The sequence below is a fragment of the Ischnura elegans genome (assembly GCF_921293095.1).
Source record: "Ischnura elegans chromosome 13 unlocalized genomic scaffold, ioIscEleg1.1 SUPER_13_unloc_1, whole genome shotgun sequence".
NCBI lineage: Eukaryota > Metazoa > Arthropoda > Insecta > Odonata > Coenagrionidae > Ischnura > Ischnura elegans.
The window spans coordinates 12,834,016-12,855,451 of record NW_025791657.1 but is presented as its reverse complement, the minus strand read 5'-3'; the positions used below and the strand labels follow the sequence as shown (position 1 = coordinate 12,855,451).

The following is a 21,436-nucleotide window of genomic DNA, read 5'->3' as shown; positions in this document are numbered from 1 at the left end:
AACTTCCGGTTTTCGGATTTTTCCTCCGGATCATTTCGGAATCCCCGCACGCCGGCCAAATTTCAGCTCTCCAGCACTTCTAGAAGTGGTCGGGAATTTGTATCCATCAGTCAGTCACCACAAGGGCTGTATATAGATAGGAAGAACCGTCAAGAATGTACCTGAAGAATATAAATTAACAGGAGAGGTGATGTATAATATTTTCTAAGCTTTGGAACTACAATGGGGATTACATCTTCTCAGTATTTCAAATATGGATGATTGCAGTAGGCAATTCAAGGCAAATCACAGTTTACTCAAGTAGTATCTAAAGAAAAATCGTCCAGTTAACGCGCACGCCCAGGCAAAAGATGCAGAGAACAAACAGGTTCATCCAAATGTGAACAAATAGAATCTACATCCGTAGTAGTCCCAAATTTCTGCGTGAAAAAAGTGATAGAAACACTTGTTACTCAGTATGGAGGCCACTCACCAATCTGTCACTTATTTCTCAGTCGAAAATTACTTGAAATAATTTTGAGCTACTCAAATAACTACGATGAGGAGATAAATAACCATGCATTTACTCAGAGTAAGGCAGATTAAAAAAATATAATTGGAATCCTAATGTTGTCGGGGTATCATATTACTGCGCACTAAGTTGTACTGGACAAGCTAAGAGGAGATGTCTGTCGCAATTGTGAGGCAATGTATGACGCGGATTCGGTTTGATGAATTACCTAAATAAATACCGACAGCTCTCCGATAATTCTCAACTACACAAAGTGATAAATTTTTGAAATTCGGATCTGTTCTCAACAGACTAAACGAAAATTCCATTCAGTTAGGAATTTTCCTAACAAATGATTCCATATTTCAGGTGGCACACAGCTAAAATGTTATTGGTTGGGAACAATTCAGAGTAGGTTATACATTGTGGTGTCTGGTCTCTTCTACAGGCTATTTTTATCAATATTTGCCATATGGAGAGGCGGAACTTGAAAGTGATATTTCGTGAAAGGTGTTCACGAAGATTCCCGAGGAAAATCGAAATATCATCAACGATTACAATCAGGGAATGGGAGGGGTAGATTTACTCGATAATTATGTTGCATGTTACCTTATCCAGATTTAGGGCAAAAAACCTCTATTCCGAAAAGGGGTTGATAGTCCAAAGGTGATTCCGTGATGGTTTTACGCCAGTCACGGGCAAAGCAATTCATTTGTTAGAATTTTGGTCTGAGATCGTAAAATTTTACTGAGGCAAGTAATCGTTTCCAATACAATGCTGATGAATATGCTGATTTGGCATAAAAATCGGTGCCCGCTGGCGGGTCACCTTAGGAAAAATGACATACCAAGAGATACCCGTGAAGGGAGAATTGGGCATTTCATCCGCAAGCATACTTATAACTCCCGGCAAAGATGTCGAGTGTGCAAATCAAAGATAAGTTATGTTGTGAAAAGTGCTACGTTTAATTCCACGCTGGATATTATTGAACATTACATCAGAAAAGACGATAAAAATAAAATACGCAACCTAAGTTTTAAAAAGTTATTTTTTGATTTTATTTACCGGAGTTTTCCCAGCGTTGCGTAAACGCAACATTTTGTAAATCATATATCATGATGAATATAATATTTTTTCTGAATATTAATCTTAATTAGGCCAAAATAAACAGTAAAATACGAAATAACCACAGGTAAAAGCCCTATATGCAGTCTGGGGAATAATGGGTTAATAATTTGTTTCTACTTTTCACTTTACAAAGTTGTACAAAAGCCTGCTCTTCATCATTATTTCCATGATTTTCACTGAAGAATTTAGTTTTCTGTGTGGAAATCTTTTTCTGCAATATAGCAGCATCAGATTTTATCCCATTTTTTCACACAGATGCCTAGTTTGCATAACGTTCATTCGGTTCATTCGTTGCGAAAGAAACCTTAATTATCATATGGTATCCCATGAACTAAATTACATCCATTGCAGAGTTATCAAATGAAGATAATATTGCAATGCAGGCGGAACATAAATCAAAGACGATTTACATGTTGAAAAAAAAATGGAATAATATTTAATTCCCTGAAGTGTTGCAAATATTTTTATTTTGTAAGGAAAAATTTGTGAGGAATTCCAAATTTTGTTGTAATGTGGTTTATAAAAAAGTTTAAATCAATCCTTTCAAAAAAGACCTGAATCTCTTTTCGTGCATGATTAATATCTTGATGATTCCTTCCAGCCTATTTTAAGTGAGGATGGGGACCCATTTGAGACTTCAACTACTGCCCATGAGTCTGCATTTGGTGAGTACTCTTACGGGTTGCAAATAACTCTATACTTGGAGGGATTGATGTTAATGTGGAGGATGTATATATTTATGCTTTTATTTAGCCAACTTTTACTGTGACTAGAGCAATTATTGAGAATTTGACAGTAGCCCATGAGTCTGCAATGGAAGCAGTGGGTGAGTGCTTTCAAGGGCTACAAGTAGCTGTATACAGATAAGGCTTAGGCTACTTTCAGATGGCACAGTGCCATGCTTTCATAAAACCTAATGTATGTAGGGATGCCTTCAAACGTGTCAAATCACACCGTGTTTTCCGCTGCACCCATTTCTATCCGGCCAGGCACTGCACCACCAACAGCATCCACTGGTCGTGAAATTCAGACCGCTTTCAGATGAGAAAACTCTGGATTTCCTTGTGCCATGTGGAGAATGAAGAAATGTGAAAAGTCGTCTCTTCTGAAATCGGCCTTATTGTGACTGATTCTGAAGGATGAAGAACCTGAATTATTCATCCATCCATATTTCCTGTTAACTTTATTTTAAGTGGTAGTTGTATAGGGGAGGAGTGTTATATTTACTTACTTTTTTGTAGTCGTCTCTATCGTTTTTAATGGTCTTCCCTAACAAAATATTTTTGTTTCACTGAAATTGTTGGGTATTTAACTGACCAATGGCTAAGAATTTTTTCTTCATTTTCTCTTTTTGGCATTTTTGACAATTAAAGAGTCATATCAAATGAATAAAAATAATGCTGCCTTGCTTCAACCTAGCTTAGAGACTAGTTTATTGAAAGAAAAAATTTACTCGTAGTAGCCACGCACCTTTTTTCCAGAAATGCCGGTGAAAAAGGGGGATGTGCGAATCCTCAAAATTATGTACACAGAAAGCCAGAATGGAGCATTTTTTTTTAGAATTGAGTATTAAAATTAAATTTCAGGCTTCATTGAAAATGTAAATATGGAACAGGGTCAAATAAGGGCAAAATTAGCTTTGCTTTTGGACCATTTTGAATTCGTGGGAAAATTAGGGAAAATCTTTTAAGGAGTGCATTCCTATTCACCCTTTTGTCCATGGGATTAGAAATGGGGCTTTGTTTGGTTTTACTGACAATTAGACGTGAAGCTTCCTTGGAGGAGAAAATATGGTTGACATAATATTAAATTGAGAGGTATGCTCCAGAAATGAAATCGGTATGGCTAAGAAACAGCCGAATTCTTCATATCAATCAAATAATTCTACATTCATTCTGCATAATACCCTGAATAGCGTATGGTAGGGGGTGTTAGGACTTTGTTAGGACAGCTGTTATTACATAAAAAGGATATATTCTATGATAATTAGGACTAGTATTTGTTAAAAATCCTTTACGGCTCGGGGGAAGTACGATTTCCCATATCTACCTGTTCCGGAAAACAACTCTTTTAATTTATCGCTTCTATCGGACCTGGAAATATAGTGGGGCTCTAGTATTTTGTCCTCCGTGTCGCGTTTAAAGAAATCCATTCTCAACTGTTCAAGAAATCTAAGCCTAGCGTGCAGCCTTCGAGTCTCCAGTGGCTCCCAGTCCAATTCACATAACATCTGGGTAATGCTTTCTGTACAAAGGTAGCGGTTTATGACGAACCACACAGCCTTCCTCGGTATTTTTTTCAGTTCGCTGATTAAGTCTTTCTTTGCCGGATCCCATACACTCGCTGCATTGTCGAGGTGCGGTCGGACGAGTGCAAAATAGCACCTTTCTTTTACTTTCTCATCTGAAAATCTTCCCACAATACGCTTGACAAATCCTAATTTCTTCGGAGCTATGCCACAAATATTTCTTATGTGTGTTCCCCACAATAGGTTCAAGGTTATCGTATCCTCCACGTACTTCACTTCGTATGTTGCCTCTATGTTAATACCATCGACTGCATAAACATGGTTATAGTTGTACGAATTCAGCAAGAAATTTACCGTCATGCATTTGTTCAGATTAAGTTCGAGTCCCCTCTCTTGGCTCCACAAATGAATGTTGTTTAAGTCCAATGATAGAATTTTGTGGAGTGATTACTAATTTCGCGATATATGACAGGGTCGTCAGCAAATAAACGTATTAAACAGCTAATGCGGGAGCAGAGTTCATCAATGTATATAATGAACAACCGGGAAGAAAAATCTATTTTTCCCTTAGCCAAAATAATTGCTGAAAGAAAAAGGCCCACATACGTTGGTGCAAAAAAGAAATAACAGGTGAATTCGGAGAGAAATTTTACCATCCAAAAGCAGAGCAGGGAATTCACCTTCTTAAGTTTCCAGAAGAATTGTACCTTAATGTCATACTGACCCAAAATAATAAATTCGTCCTTGTTCTATCTAAAATGCATCATGATTCTGTCATTGATGGTGAAAGCGATAGCCAAAATAAATCTGATATGCTTACATCCTACAACAACGAAAATTGACGTCCATCTATTGGACCAATTCTTTGCAAAAACTATACTGCAGGACGTAATACAAGATGGCAGCCTGTGGTGATTTTTTTACTGATTATTGAAAATTTCTACTTTCATAGCCCTTGGCATGTTAAATGTTCATTGAATATCTTCTCAAGTTATAAGAAGTGGATTTCTGCAGAAGAAAGCTTGGGGAATGATTAAACAGCATATAATGCAAAAGAGTGGAAATGCTACTATCCCAACACAAATAAGAGCTGCCTTGCGTGCCATACTTGGAATATCTGCCCCCGGTGCCCCTCCAAACCATTGATTATCTCATGACAGTTGGGTACATTTCACTCAAGGGAGTTTCTTTTGGCTGTTTGTTCATTGCTTTTATCTTTTAATTTTTAAATAGCTCTATGAAAACCAATCCAGAAAAAAATCAAATAATTTTTCTAGATACTCATCTGTAGTACCAACACATTTTATCGTGATTGCCATTGTTTGGAACCTTTTTAATTTAGAAAAATTTCACTAATCATTAAATATTCGATTGAAAAGGAATTTTTTTTCCCTTTTTAAAGGACCAATTCTGAAAGGGGTCTAAAAATATTCTTTTTCTGCAATTGGAAGTCATGTGTGATGCGTATGTGTGTGCTTGATTATTAGTATAATTTGACGGTGTGGCCCGCTCTAGTAATATTTTTGTATTCGTTCCATTTCTTTCTTTGTTTCACTTCGCTCGTTCCCTGTCCCGAGCTTCTATCATTCAAATTCGCGGGCACAGCAGCAGACAGGCGGCCGTGCTCTAAACCGATTTCAGGTTTCGTGTGTCAATTGTTTTTGTGTCACGTGATTTACGATATAAACTCAGGCCCGGCGCAAGGCGTCGAGAGGTGTGTGGTTGTTTAACTGTGAGTGGGCGGTGCTAGGTGTCAGAGGTACTCCGTAAACCTGGCAATAGAAGGCCAGCAGCGCACCGAGGAGGGTAAAGGCGGAGGAAGGAGGAATAGGAGCTGTGTCAAGGAGATTTAATTAAATCGAGTAATGCAAATACGTCGGTCATCCCGCAAAACCTCAGGACACCAAAATCCTTGGGTTGATGACGCGCCCAGCGGTGATCTCGACGAGGAGCCACATCTCGACGCATAAGTACTCTCCCAGGATAGTGAACTATCCACTCTCCCTACTCCAATCAGCATTTCTTCCGCTAAGAAGACACCTCGTGTGGAGGTGATTGTTTGTAACAGTGAATCAGGGACGATTTCACTTAACGTCAAAGAAAAAGCTTGTCACGAAGCTAAAACCTGTATAATTATTCTCCCGTCCTTGCAATTTGTGCTTGAAATTCCAATAGTGCTGGACACTTTAGTACGAGTGGACGTGGGGCATGTAAAATTCAAGTTGGACAATCCAACCGACATTCATAATTGTCGTAGAAATTCCTCGAGAGGCCATTATAAATTTTGTTATGCACTAGTGTTAGTTTTTGTTTTGGTGGGGCATTGCATTCTTTATTCTTTTTCCATCAGTGTGTCATCTAAACTGATAATCATTCCATCTCTGGTTAGATTTAAGAAGGAAGTTATTTATGTTTATTTTATTTTCTTTTGTCACTAATAAATGTGTAAAACCATTCACAATCTAAGCAAAGTCGTTTTGTTTCTGCTGTGCTTCGCATTGGGGTTAAAAAATTCCCGTATTTTCCTTTTGTTTCGTGATCGCGTGCCGTAGAACCCACTTGGTTTTTCTATTAGTTAAGATCCGACCACCGTCGGTGGATTACGTGAAGGTATGCACTATCGCCGATGGTTTCCAACCAGTGGAGCCGGGGATCGAAATCGTACGACATTAGGGTTGGCGAATTCATCTGATGGTACGTATCGTCACAATGCGTCTAATTTTAACCCATGTTTACGTCTTTTTCGTTCTTCCACACCCTTGTTGTCCTCGTCATTTTTATGCAATGTGTTCTTTTCCCCTTTATTCATTTATATCGAGTCTCTGAGTTCAAGTCGAAGTTGGGCAGCAATTGTACCACCTGATTTGTGCATTTTTCCATCCATTCGATGGATTTTAAATAGAAGATGTCGTAGTCTTAAATTTCACGTTGGACTGATTTAGTTGCTATTTGAACTTTTTTCTAGGGGTCCCGGCTGCCGAAGCAATGCCCGAGCAAACAACATCAACTTCTTATCTGCTTGCAGAAGGCAATCTAAGGAATCATTCAATTGATGAATGCATTGGTCCCCCAGCTTTGGTGACACCAATTGATTCCAAGGCAGGAACATCCCATGAAGACATGGAGAAAAATCTGATAGATGAAGACTTGGGAAAATGTGGTGCTTCTGAAACTGATGAGATATCATGTTGCTCAATTTCTGATGACAGACAATGTAATACCAAAGACATTGAATCACTTAAAAGCAGCAGAGTTGGAGCCGCAATGGCTGTTGTTGGGGAGAAAAGTGGTTGTGATGCACCAAATACCTCGCATAACCTTAGATTTATCAGAATAAGTAGAAATGACAGAAGTGGCTGTGAGACCATCATGGGAGGCAATGAGAAGATACTTAATTGCTTGATCAAAAATCCAGGGAACGGTTACAGTTCAAACGAAGATTCATGTAATTGCTTCAACTGCAGAGATGTGTTCAACAATAAAAAGGAGCTAATGAAACACATGAAAATTCATTTTGTTGCTCATAATTTTGATGCTGCAGCAGAATCATCAATCGTAGATTTGTCTCTGGAAGCACATCCATCAAGCGGACACAGCAGTTCTTGCGAGCCTACCACCTCAAAGGCTTTAAAAGAGCTGGAGAGGAAAAGACTAGAGCCTATGCCAAAAGAAAATGTGCTCATGAAGGAAACTAGTGGAGGAAAAGGGGATGAGACAAATACAAGACGATTGACGAGAAGTTTCACTCTGGAAGAGAAATCAACTTCACAAAGTTTATCTTCAAAGTCATCTAGTCAAAGAAATCTACGCCATCACGTGGGTCCGAGAAAGAAAGAGAGACTGTATTCATGCAGCGAGTGCACTGAGTCCTTCACTCAGAAAAGGGACCTCACCGTACACAAACTTACACACACAGGAGGGAAAACGTATTCTTGTAGCACTTGCTGCAAGCCTTTCACTCATAGAGGTCATCTCAATATTCACTCGCGAATACACACGGGAAAGAAAACGTTTCCATGCAGAATCTGCAAGAAATCCTTCACTCGGAAGGGTAATCTCAAAAGTCACGTGCTAACACACACGGGAGAGAAGCCTTTTATATGTAAGGTGTGCAACAAGTCCTTCTCTAGGATAGACGTTCTCTACGCGCACGTACGTACCCACACTGGAGAAAGGCCTTATTCATGCAACGTGTGTGAAAAGTCTTTCTTGAAGAAGAACGACTTAAATACACATGTACGTAGGCACTCGGGAGTGAAACCGTTTTCATGTTACGAGTGTGAAAAGTCTTTCTCGATTAAGAGCCTCTTAGTTAAACATGTACGTACGCACTCGGGAGAGAAGCCTTTTTTATGCAACGAGTGTGAAAAGTGTTTCTCGAATAAGAGCCACTTAGTTAGACATATTCTTACTCACACGGGGGTTAAACCGTATTCTTGTAGCATTTGCCGAAAGTGTTTCACTCAGAGGGGCAATGTCAACAGTCAGATGCGACAACACTCGGGAGAGGAGCCTTTTTCATGCAATGAGTGTGAAAAGTCCTTCGCTAGGAAAAGTCAGCTCACCTCACACACTCAAAGACACGCGGGAGAGAAACCTTATTCTTGTAGCATTTGCTGCAAGCATTTCACAAAGAGATGTTCTCTCGATAGTCACATGCGTTTGCATACGGAAGAGGGGCAAATCATGACACGAGTGTGAAAGGTCTTTCTCGAATGAGAACCACTTAGAGACACATTTTCGTATACACTCGAGAGAGAAGCCTTAGTCGTGCAGAATGTGCGAAAATTCTTTTTAAAGAAGAAGCTATCTGGTAGGACACATGCAAAAGCACATAGGAGAGAGACTCTTTTCATGCAAAATCTACAAAAATAATCTTTCACTCAGGAGTCGTTCACTTAAGAGTCACATGCGAAACAACACGTAAAAGAATCCTATTCGTGCGGCGATTGTGAATGTCCCTCTCGACAAAGAGCCTCTTAGTACATCTGTACAAAAAAAATGAGTTGCTTTATGTCTGCAGCATGTCTGTCACGCCATGATGCGACCTAGTAACCCATTCGTATACACACAGAAGATAAACGTTATCAAATGTAACATTTGTTGGAAGTGTTTTGCAGTGAGTGGTTACCTTGACAGATATTCGTACATGCTCACACATGTGAGCAGCCTTGTTAACGCATAGTCCTCATCAAGTGCATTACTACAAGGAGCGGCCCTGACCACCACATGTGTATACGTACAATTGTAATGTATTATTATTGCGTATTTTGCACTAAGTCCTTCACTGTTATTTCTAATCTCAACTCCCACATGCGTTCAAAAGTGAAATACTCTATTCATGTTGTGTGCTTTCACACAGAAAAGTCACCTTTGCGCATTCAACACTTTCTCGCGTTCAGGTTAATTCATATAAATCTTACAAATGTTCTAATTAAACCTCATGCAAAGCTGCACGGAGTAGTCTAATAGTTAATTCTCGCCTGCACAACGAGAAGTGAATGATGATATTGTGTCAATGGGGATGATGGGCCATCTACATGTTTCTATGAAATGCGTACCAAGTAATGTAGTTTTGGATTTTCGTAATGAATATTGAAAGAGAGTAGTTGCAGAAAAGGGCACGCCCTGGCTATCTGATTAGGATGAAGCAGCATACACTGCACATTTTTGATTAAAGACGTCCACAATATTAGCTCCAATGTTTCTGGCTTTAAGTCCAGTCTTCACTGTCATCTCCTAATTGGTTCTGAATTTTCTTTGAATTAATCATGTGTCCTTTGAATATTCTTCGTTATAATAATTAATATTGGATCAGCTTTTTGGAAATGATGTGATATTAGTGCATAATAAAAGGCTTATGGCCGAGTTTGATAATTTAATGAATTCAGTATGTTATTTATTTTCATTGCTAAAATAAATGCAATTTCATTCCTATTTCTCTATTTTCATTTGCGGTTGATGGATTCGTCACGATTTGTCGGAATGCACTGTTAATAGGACAGCAAGTGGGCCATTTACCTTAGAATGGCGAAGTTGCGAGAAAAGGCAGTAATGGAGCTGGAATATACACTAACATTGGCAGAGTGAATGGGGATGTTATCGGAGGGTGGGAGAGTAAGCAGAGGTGGGGAGTGGATGCTAGGTGGCGCTGAGCGCACTTGCAGGGGTTGGTAATGAGAAAATGATTCGGAGGACACGTCGGACGCAGCCAAAAGTAGTACTACGGAGTGAACGAGAAAGGGATTCATCTACGCACAAACCCTGGCCGCAATCTGTGCAGCCATATGGAAACGCATATCAGACATCAAACAGACATCCTCTTTTACATGCAAAAAAGATTAAGAGTATCCTGGCATTATCATCGCCGAGGTATGCCGTAAGTTCCTCCTTCTCCAAAGCTAGAATCACATTTTTATAGTTAGAATTTATGATATTTCGTATGCAAAGTTGATTAAACAATTAATTGAGAAAAATAAAGAAAAAGTCTAGTCGACTTACATATTTCAATGCCTTTTCAGAATTAAGATATGCATTTCAGGTTAACGAGAGGATTCCCCATTCTCCACTCATATAGTTTATATTATGTTACATTTGAGGGTGACCTTGCATAATTTGTCAACTCCAGGGGGGTGTTTCAGAGTCTCTTTTTCCGAGCGGATCGGGAGACGTGACGCGGATTCTACGTCACTTACTATCGGCCAGGCAATCCGTGCGTTTTAGACTGGCTGCCTATCGACTCAAGGCCGGCTTTCCGATCGGATAGAAGCGGAGTGGGCTAGAGGTGCCGGAAACTCATTCCGGTTGCGAGTGGAGCTATGTTATAATGCTGTTTTTTTTTATTAAGTATTTGGCTATAATAAAATAATACCACTTTATTTCATGAGTGCTGATATATTTGGATATTCTGATAGAGTAATATAGGTGTGACTTCAATTCTCGTGTAAATTAGACGATAAATGAGCAGTCTGTTCCACGGACGGTGCAAGTTTGTTTGAATTGTTATTTGGACGAGTAATTTGGCAAAAATAACGTGAAACAAGTTGGAATTCATGGCGTAATGACTTACGAATATGTAGCATAATGCATTGAATACGTATCCGTGGGTAGGAAGTATAACAATTTGTCTAATTTGATATGATTGTGTGCGTGACTTGGCATCGTAGTAACATCGAAATTAGACGTGGTCATGTACCTAATTCAGTTGATTCCATGGTGTACATTCTAAATATTCATTTTAATAAGAAATATTAGTTCAAACATTACGGGAATAGCCACGGTAACAACTACACGGAAGCTCCCTCATACCATTTTGTCATTTATAGTCCTCAAATTTCAGCTATTAGCGAAGAAGAGGTGGTGGCGCAGTGGGCAAAGTCAAAGCGCAGCGAGGCAAAGGTTACGAGTTCGAATCCCTTTTGCAGCGATTATTTTTTCTTTGTTCAATTATCGCACGTGAAATATAATTTATCAGATGTATTTAAAGGAGCAACGATAGGACCTGTTTGTCATTTTCGTACCAAATGAAATGGTGTTACAAAAATGACCGAGAACGTGCAGAACAGTTAACAAACTAACCAAATTATTTTTTGCGTTATTTTAACGTAGATAACTAGAGCCATTGCTAATAATGGACACTACTAAACCTAATGTAATCGCTGTATTTTCTTCCAGCGTACCTCCACTTTCACGGAAAATTTGTAAGACGTTTACGGCATATCATGAAGGCCATAATATCATTTATGATGGTCAATATTCATATTTAATTGAGGTACTGAATGAAAATATGACAATTTGGTTAAACAATTGAGTAAGTAAACCATATTTTGTTGGAAATAATGATGGATTTCGCGACTAACTGTAGTTAAGTTCTTAAGAACAATCAACTATGCTCTCACGAGAATGACAGAACAAACTCGTTCAAACTTTTCCTTCATTCCCGTAATTTGCTCAAAACGACAGGGTATTACGTTAAAAAAACTACAGACGAACAATTCTAAAATAATTTTACCCGGCAACAACGTCAATTATGTGACAATGTATCAATTAGCACTTATTTATGCCCGTATATACCTTTCGCCTCCCTTGTTAAGTGCCAAACCCTGCGGGAGGTTATTTTCGCTGCTCACTTGTCTCTTGAAAATGGTGACGTTTTCTTGTTTCCCGTTCAGGACGGCTGTTGACGTCATATCAAAAGCGGAACGCTCTCCGATAGTATGTGTGAAACGCACGGAAGACGAGCGTAGGATAGGTTCCCGATCGACTCGGAATGAATCCGTTTCCGACGCCGCCAATCCTATGAGACTCTGAAACACCCCCCAGAGTTGCCATTGGGTGTTTAACCTTATTTATTTCCAAGGGAAAAATCTGTTTGTTATGCTTGCAATCCACAATTAAATAAAATTAACTTATTTTAAAATTAAATATATTATACTTGCATAAAAATTTGTGGATATAATATAAGAGCAGCCATCTTTAGATTAGCAACGAGAACTTACCCCCGTGCACGGCGTCCATTCTATCGGACGACCAGTTGCTACTGTTGGTAATAGATAAAAAATAGTAAAGAACAACTTGAGAAAATAAGAAGGAATTATATCAAAAACGAGATAAAGATTATTAACATATTGAGAAAAAATTCAATAAAAAATATATAATTACCCAGAGAGGCGACTGAAAATTGTTTGTAAGCCATATCTTACATTAATCCTTCTCAAGTCGTTACATTCAAGTAATCAACTAAAATATTAGCAGCGCGGTAAAAACAGACATCCATGTCAACTTAATAAAGTTTCACTATGTAGCGCATGTCAATTGGAGCACAGAAAAAAAATTATCTACGCACGTCCGATGAGTCGGACGCTATGCACTAATGGGTTAATCCTTAGGGAGCGGAAACGTTTTTAAATGGTCTGCATGGTGAGTGCGGGGAAAACGTTTTTCAACATTTGACCAAATTTCTCGTCACTGGCAGCCTTATCTTAAGATTTCATTGCCGCCCTTTCCGCGGTTGCTTGAGCTCGGCCAAACCTATACCCTTTTTCTGAACTGACGGCGGCTGACGGTGAGCTTGCTTGAAACCCACCCACTCTTCTGGCCAATTACAGAAGAGCGACAGTAGAAAGTGTGTAGGAGCCCGCAGTCTCTCTCCGAACTCCGTGCAGTGCTGATCGCTCTCTAGCTCACAGTGTTGCTAAATCGAATCCGTGGAGACCGCACAGCGTTCTTCCGAGAATCTTCCGTCGCCCCAGAAAGTACCGTTATTACCAAGGCTGGCAACGGCGGTCGGCCGGATGGCGGGGAAAAGGGATGGGGATGGAGGAGGAGGGAAAGGTGGAAGGGGCAGTGCTTCTTATTGGCTACTTGCTATTTTCCACCCAGCCGCCATCAGTTCGGAAAAAGGGTATAGTGGTAGAGATTAAAATGGCGTCTTTCGGGGACTGGTTACCCTCACCACGGGGAGCGCTGCCCGGATTATCCCTTCTCCGAGAGAGAAAGAGCTCCCTGTTCTGCGAGGCGCATTCACGATGAAATAATTCCAACGAATTCTTGCATTTCCTAGGAATTTATTTATCTTGCTGTTGTACATTAGCCGGGGAAACTTATTTGAATGCATTGGTCTCTCCTTCTTGTAGTATCGGTGGTGGGTCTTCCGTCCCCGCGTAATTACCAAGGACATATTACATTCGCGGTCTGTCGTGAGGGGGTAGGGTGAGCAGTCCCGGATTATGAGGGTCCACCACCTGCTAGACACACGCCTGGGGTCGATGGAAAAATATCTTCCCCGCTCATGTCCCGCACACAGTGGCAGAAAAATGTTGACGTTCCCCATTTAAAGGTTTAAAGCCACCGACTGCGTCCGCCAGGGGTGCAGATGTTGCGTTGACATTTAGTCATAAAATTTAGCAGCGATATAAGCAAATTTATATGTCAAGTATGCAGTCATGGAGAAAAGGCGGCAGTGATTCGAGCAAATATGAGCCTATCCCTGGGCAACATAGGCCAACTAAATAATACACAAAGCCTCTGGAAATGCAGTGATTTGGCGATGAGAGGCTTCTAATTATTCCTTTGGTCACCTGGAGGAGACGGCAGCAGCTCCTCATCATAAGAGAAAGGTAGAGGCCACGGTGGTCAGTACAGCGACACTCATTTCTGGCAGGGGTGAGAACATTTACGTGAACGGCTGTAGTGCTGCGATGAGAAAGGCAAGGGGAAACAACCACATTATTATCCCGAGGAGTCGCTGTCTCTCCAACGTTAAATAATCATTCACGATGGAATTCCCTTAGGTAAAACATTCCGGAGGTAAAAGTAGTCCCCCATTCTGATCTCCGGGAGGAGACTGCCCGAGTGTTTGGACACCTGAGGTAAAGTTTTGAAGATAACATTGGAAGAAGATGACACACGTTTTCAAAGTCAACATTGTGCGAGCAATGGCGGATAAATAAAATCGTCTATTTTTGGTGGGCCTATGGTGTGTTTTCATTCTGCATTTTAAGGCTCTATGTATCCGGGACATCGGGAAAAGTTCCGAGGATCTTTTCCAAACACAACATACCTATAACTGTGTGACTTTGTCGTGTTTTGCAAGAATCCTGTGTCAAGGAGACAGCCGACCCCACATGAAAGGACAAGTGCCATAGAGATAAAAAGCGGAGTACACTAAGTCGAGTGCTCTAGCGGAGACTCGTACACTGGCCTGTTTATTAGTTTTGTTTTACTACTGGCCTTTAACGCGTATGATCTAGGTATCTGTATTACTAACATTCTACGGAAGGCAACAGTACCAATCAATTTTTTATTGACCCACTGGTTTCAAAATTAGCAGAGGTTTGTGTTGTATGCATCTACTCCGTTAAACATTTCGGCAAAATTGGCTCAAGAAATACTAAAAGCAACTCTCAGCAATGGCCTGGAACTGACGTAACGATGAAAATTCTTAACATGAAACAAGGATTCTATGCGAGCCACAGCAGCAGTGTTTAGCCGGGAGTGACAAATAATCCACAGAGAGGGTATAATTAATTACACTTACCTTATGTGCCTCCCGGCGAAACCACAAGCTATAATTCTCTTCAAGCGTCACCGAACGCTTTCGAATGAAAACGCGAATTATATATATATATATATATATATATATATATATATATATATATATATATATATATATATATATATATTTATTATTATTATATTAAATATAATATAATTAAATATGACGGATTAAATATGAAATTATATATGACGGATTGGAAGGATAAATGCAGATGGAAGAGGAATGGAATGGATGGCAATACGAAATGCAAGATGAAAAACACGAAGTTAGATGGATGAAAATGAAAAGATAATGTAACAAATGAGGATGTTTGCGCGATGAAGATTAATGAAAGTTCTTAAAAGAACTGATTATAAATCCAGTGAATGATATCACCCTAGGACCACCCGAAAAACGATAAGCACCACGATGACGACCGAGCACAAAGGCAGAGGACAACAAAGTGACATGGCGTTTAAGATGGCGGCGTGTCACATTAGGTTCCTTCTATCCAGAGTGCCCTCGCGCTAGCTCAGAATAACCAGCAGACGACACCATAAACGAAAGGAAATTAATGCATTTTTACCATTCCTTTATTGTTCGAATGTGAATTAAATTCACTCCTTGATTTCGTAATCCAGAGTATTCTATCGCCTTGGCTGACGTTTGTTGTATGTTCATTCATAAAACTCGAGTTGCCTTTGATAAGGCGGTAGATGTTTCTATAGACACATTCAAAAAATCCTCATCATAATAACTATTTATCCATTGCAAGCGTTCAGTATATTAATTTGAATAGTTAAAGGTACCAAGTGGTTAGTTAATTACTCGCAGGTTAAATTCAAACGCGCGCACAAGGTGCGCCATACGTGGCAGCCATTACTAAAGAGCAATTCTACCTCAACTGTTGATATCATGTTTATGGAAATCTCGGTACAACACATTACGATAAACAGTTGCTCATATTTTGCTCCGGAAGTTTATGTAAACGTCCATGGGCGTGCTAGCTGGGAAAGTTCTTTGCTGGCAGAATGGCGTCGATACTGTATACCTGAGCGCTTCTTATCCTTTTCGTACGCGCTTCGTAGCGGATATTGATATGCCTCATACGCGCTTCGCCGATAGGCCGTACGTTGATAGTACATTACATATAGTACATCGAATGATGAAAAGCGACGAAGTGGCATAGTATCTCCGTGGTCAATGGACACTATCAAAATACGAATTAGATACAGGGGGTGCTATGCCGTCTGGGTTCTATTCTAAAGATGAGACTTAGAAAAGTAGCACGAAAAGGATAGACATATGTCCTAAATCAATCGCGTTTTCAATCGATTCACGAATGACAATACACTACTTAGCATTTCTGGTCAATATGCCCCAAGTTGAGCTTGAGGGTTTGGTAAGAGGTATACCAACATGGAGTAGGGTATGAGTTTAATGCTAATACACGACTATTAATGAAACATTTAAAAGATTTTTAAATGCACAATATATTATAGAAACAGCTTAGAATCTGCACCACCATTGAGAATCATAATTTCCTTTTCGATACACAAGTGGAAAAGCCACTGAAAACAACATTCGACATGAAATAATTTATTGATCGTAATGATTGATTCAATCAAAACTCAATTACTCAAACAGAAATTTAGAACAGAGGCACAGGATGTGGTCACTATTTATCTTTATTTTACATGCAAATTTTAGGACTAGATAGTCCTTTCTTACAATTGACTTTTTTAGCAATCATAACAGAGGTGCTGATATAATGGGAGAAATAGATTATGTCACATTAGAACACCAGGATAGGCGGTCATCTGTTATAAGTGCCACAGGGGTTGAATATATAAATTTATGACAATTAACATAAATGTAGCACTAAAATATCTAACTTTTGTGCTTTAACTATTTTTAATGATGTAGCTTCAGAAAAAGTTGTAATAATTTATATAGAAGCCATATTTCGTTTATCTTTCCTTGACTTTATATAAAATATATATTTATCACTTTTATGATGTAAAAATATTTTATTCTAGATAAAGTCACCTGGAGTCATAGTTCAAGCAATGGAAAGGTGAACATGCAAATGAAATACATTATACTAAATCACTTCAGAAAAGTCAACTGGTTCATGCAAAGTATCAAAACAAAGTAACCAGGGCATTGTTGGTAAATCACCTGAAGTAGACACAATACCTTTTTCAGAGATCACAATTTTGAGCCCGAACAATGACTGCCAATATTTATAGACCATGCAGATTATTGCCATATGATTGAAAACGATCACTGCACATAGATGTTGAAGAAATTTAAACCGACGAATAAATAATAATCGAGTTTCTCGAAGGAATATAGGTGCATCAACCATCATACTGATCAGTTTGTTAATTTTTTCTTCATTTATCAATCATATTTAATTATTAAAATGATATTAACAGAGGAATGCATTTATGAGCAACCGAAGAAATAACAGAAACAGGTAGAAAGGATACGTCGGGTATAGGTTTCAAACGTGTTATATGAATGGTAATGTTCTGCAATTGAAGAAAAGGGATTAGTTTTTACAATTGAAAGAATGCCGGAATTTATGTATTAGGATATCAAACATTGTCATATTTGATGTTCACTAATACTTATCTAATCATCGAAGCTAGCATAAAATTTCAATACAAACAATCCTGCTGCCAATCAAGAGTAATCATCTTGAAGGCAAATCAACGCTTATTAATAAGACCGCCAAAGCATTACAATAACTGAACTGACATTTGACAGTCAAGGCAAAATCTCAGAGAGAAAGCTTGCAGCAAATGTATCATGATGAAGGTTTATTTCCACAGTTGGCGTTATCCATTAATGCGACTCATGCGTCGACTTGCGGTAACTGTTTTTAACTCTCCTATTCCTGTGCGTTACCCTTTGTTGACTTGTATCACAACAGTTGGCGACACACAGAGGATGGAAAACGAAAAAGGCGACACAAGTCAAGCCAAGCCAAGCGGAGCTTTCTTTACATATCCTCTTCCAAGCCCCCAGCCAATCAGCTGTCTTCCCGGCGATTCTCGACCTGGTTTGATTCATATACTATGGTTGGTGATTTTGATAAAAAGTTTCAGTCCGGGCATTGCAGGGTTAGGTTGGGGAAGAAATATGGGAAGGGATTAGGGCTGATTTAGGGTATCGGTGCTTGGATTTAGGAGGTAAAACATAGTCCCAAAGATTCTCTATTAAACTATTTCTGGTTCTTTTGCATGAATTTCGGAAAAGCGCCAGAGCAGATTTTAAATAAGTCAGAATTGGACAGATTTTCAGATCATTGCGTATTTGTCTGTTACTGACAAACCAAGGGGCGCCTATGATTTTTCGAATTATTTTGTTTTCGCAGATTTGCAGTTCTTTCAGATGGCATGCACTGGCATGAAGCCATACTGGGGAGGCGTACGTAAGCAGCGGTTTAATTGACGAATTTTATAGAATAAGTTTAGTTTTCAATGCAAGAGGAGATGTTGATTTAAGCAAAGGGAATAAAGCGGCGTGAATACCAATTGACTTATCAGTTTGTGACTTGATGTGACTGGCCCAAACGTTTGTCTAGAATAGGTCTCTGGACAAAATTTTAATATCCCTTCAAATACTAACTAAAAATCGTAAAATATAGTAAAATTGTCATAAAGGCCACTTAAACGCACTCATTTCACATATTTTCTCAAGAAATTAGAAAAGAAATGACCGAAAAAGTTCCAAAAACACACCCACTTCAAAACGTAATTCCATTGGCCAGCCGGAAAGTGACGTCAGCTCATGCAATCGTGTGGGAAATCCAGTGGCGTTGCGCATTGTCACCAAATTTCTCGGTTTATTTAACGACTTTAACGTGAGGTTTTATTTCTTATATATCTTTCGGAGGTTTTATCGTAAAAATCAAACGCCTCGGAACCCGGTTTCACCAAGGCTGACACCGGAAACTAGCCGAAAATTACAACGGCAGCAATGTTTACTTACATAAGCAACAGAAATTGCTACGTGCATGCTGAAAGCCGGGGAGTGAATATGCATAGCTATGGAAATATAATATCACCGGCTCTTGTAAAATACATATTAAATGTGTTTATGAAATTTAACAATGAAATTCCATTTATTAGGGTCGGACGAGAAGATTACGCTGACGACGCCATTCGCACAATCTAAACATATGTTCAGATTGCCATTGGTTGCGTGCAAATTATGCACAATGAAAACGAATGTATCGTTCGAGCTCGTGTGTGCCCCGAGCACAACCTATTATGTGGAGGCACGAGTTTTTGAGGACGGTGAGGTGGAAGTTAACAGCCTTTAATACTTTTTGAAATATAAAAAAACATCTGTAAGCCGGCCGCGGTCGACGGCCGACAGAGGTCTTCGTTAATATTTTTAAAACACCTTCCCTAGGCATTTCGCTGGAATCCTCATTCCATGGACAGGTGAAACTTATTTCAGTTCCAAAAAAATGTCCTCAAAAAGCAAACCACGGCATCACCTTATTCATTAATCTCCAGAATTTTCCCTACATAGTGAGCAACTGACTTTTTGCTGCTGAATCTAGCCAGAATCCAATCTCCACTTTGAATATTTAGTCACCGAACTTGTTAAGCTTTTTCGACTCATGCTATCTTGTTTCAGGCATTAATACCATGTCGTCTACATCCTTCTCGTCAGAAGACATGATATCCAATGCCCTATCATAATCAATCAACAAACTGAAGTAAGCTATCTTTATCAGATAAACCTTCAAAATAAGAGTTAATGAAAGGACTCTATTAAAAGACCTAGTTTTATTAACTTCGGTGTTTTGCAACATTTATTTAAGAAAGTTTAACGCAAGAACTGCCAGACAGAAACTAAAAGTTTAACGCAAGATCTGTTAGACAGAAACTAAAAATTCAATCCATACTTCAACCTCGTAGCCTGGGGTAAGTGCGACAGGGGGTCGCACTTACCCCAGGTAACGGGGTCGCACTTGCCCCGGAAGGTAGGAATGAATGGTTACGACGGGGAAAGTGCGACCCCCATCTAAACTAAATATAATGGCCCAAGTTCCTAAATTTTAAGTAAAGTAAGGAAAACCATTCCATGAAAAAGAGAAAACAAGATATAGTTCTTGCCTAACACCTCCGATGCGTTGATTCAGAGGGAACTGCGGTATAGACTCTCCTAACAACCAACTACGAGAGACTACGAGATGAACGGACAGGTATATTTCCTAAGCATGTGGAACGAGAAATTAAGGGATAAGTATTACAAAGTCGTTGGCTCTGGTTTCATAACAATGTGTGGAATATGTTGCACGACCGCCACCTGCTTCGAGAACGGAAATACGATTTTCCTGGAGGGGAGTCGCACTTACCCCGCAGTCGCACTAACCCCACCTCACCTGTTGATGAAATCTTCTCGGGAAATCAGCCGGGTGATGATGGCCATTGCTGCCAACGTTTCGATGGCCTTCTCTGCCATCGTCTTCAGGGCGAAGACGATGGCAGAGAAGGCCATCGAAACGTTGGCAGCAATGGCCATCATCACCCGGCTGATTTCCCGAGAAGATTTCATCAACAGCATTCGCCGGGAAAGAACCAAATCCTTCTTCCCACCTCACCTTAAAAAATATTTAACCTGTTTTTGCTCGTAAGGATAGTTACAAATAGTACACGAGAAAGGTATGTTTTAAAAATATATATTTTATTTTTTAAAGTAAAACTTCTCAAATGTTGCTCTATATAGTTGCATTAGTCTCCTTGAGGAATACAATTTTTTCAAAAAGTGTCGGACAGAGATCCCCTCGAAGTGGATAAAGCCAGCTAGTGAAAAAACTTTCCACTGGTGAAGATGAGTAGGTATAGGATTGTGTCAAATCTGATAAACAATGCGTTAATATTAGAATTAATTTTTTTCATTCATTCACATTCGTCGGCACTTTCTCATCCGAACCAATCTTCGGTCTACGTCTTGGGTGACCGTATGAAAATATTTATTTGGAGCATTTCTAGTCGTATTTCTGCACTTAGGCACAATGCAGTACTTGAAGCTATACGCTGCGACATATCGAGGAATAACTACGACACGAAAAATACGGCGTAATAACCACAATATCTCCGCTGTAAACTTCAATAATGTGCACGGTCAAGGTGGTTAAGAACGGTTAAGAACAACTCTATTGCATGAGCTGACGTCATTCAAGATGGCGGTGGTGCGAATTACGTTTTTCCTTGATGCCTTGTAAGACGTATTTTAAATGCTCATAATAAAAAAATAGATGACTTTACAGCCATATTGTTATAACTTTTAGCTTAATAATTGCACCTACTTTTCAGAAACGTCTTTACCTAAATAGGTGTTCAGAGACCTATTACGCCAAGATATTTGGCGGTTTGGCTCTTCGGGATTCTGGTATTTTCATAGAATAATTGATGTCCTTCACCGGATTTTTGACGTCGCGAGAAGACTACGTGCGTGCATTTGGTGGCTTTCACGCTTAATTTCCTGTTGTCGGCCAATTCCT

The 21,436-nt window shown here is 39.4% G+C and overlaps 1 protein-coding gene across 1 annotated transcript in view; it reads left to right on the top strand.

Annotated features, from left to right (window-relative positions):
* LOC124172076 (zinc finger protein 271-like) overlaps positions 1–21,436 on the top strand; it is a 36,231-nt gene that overhangs the window by 10,606 nt on the left and 4,189 nt on the right. The window contains exons 3-4 of the mRNA XM_046551483.1: positions 2,220–2,283; positions 6,832–8,018. Coding sequence (XP_046407439.1) covers positions 2,220–2,283; positions 6,832–8,018 — 1,251 coding nt within the window. The remainder of the gene's footprint in view (positions 1–2,219; positions 2,284–6,831; positions 8,019–21,436) is intronic.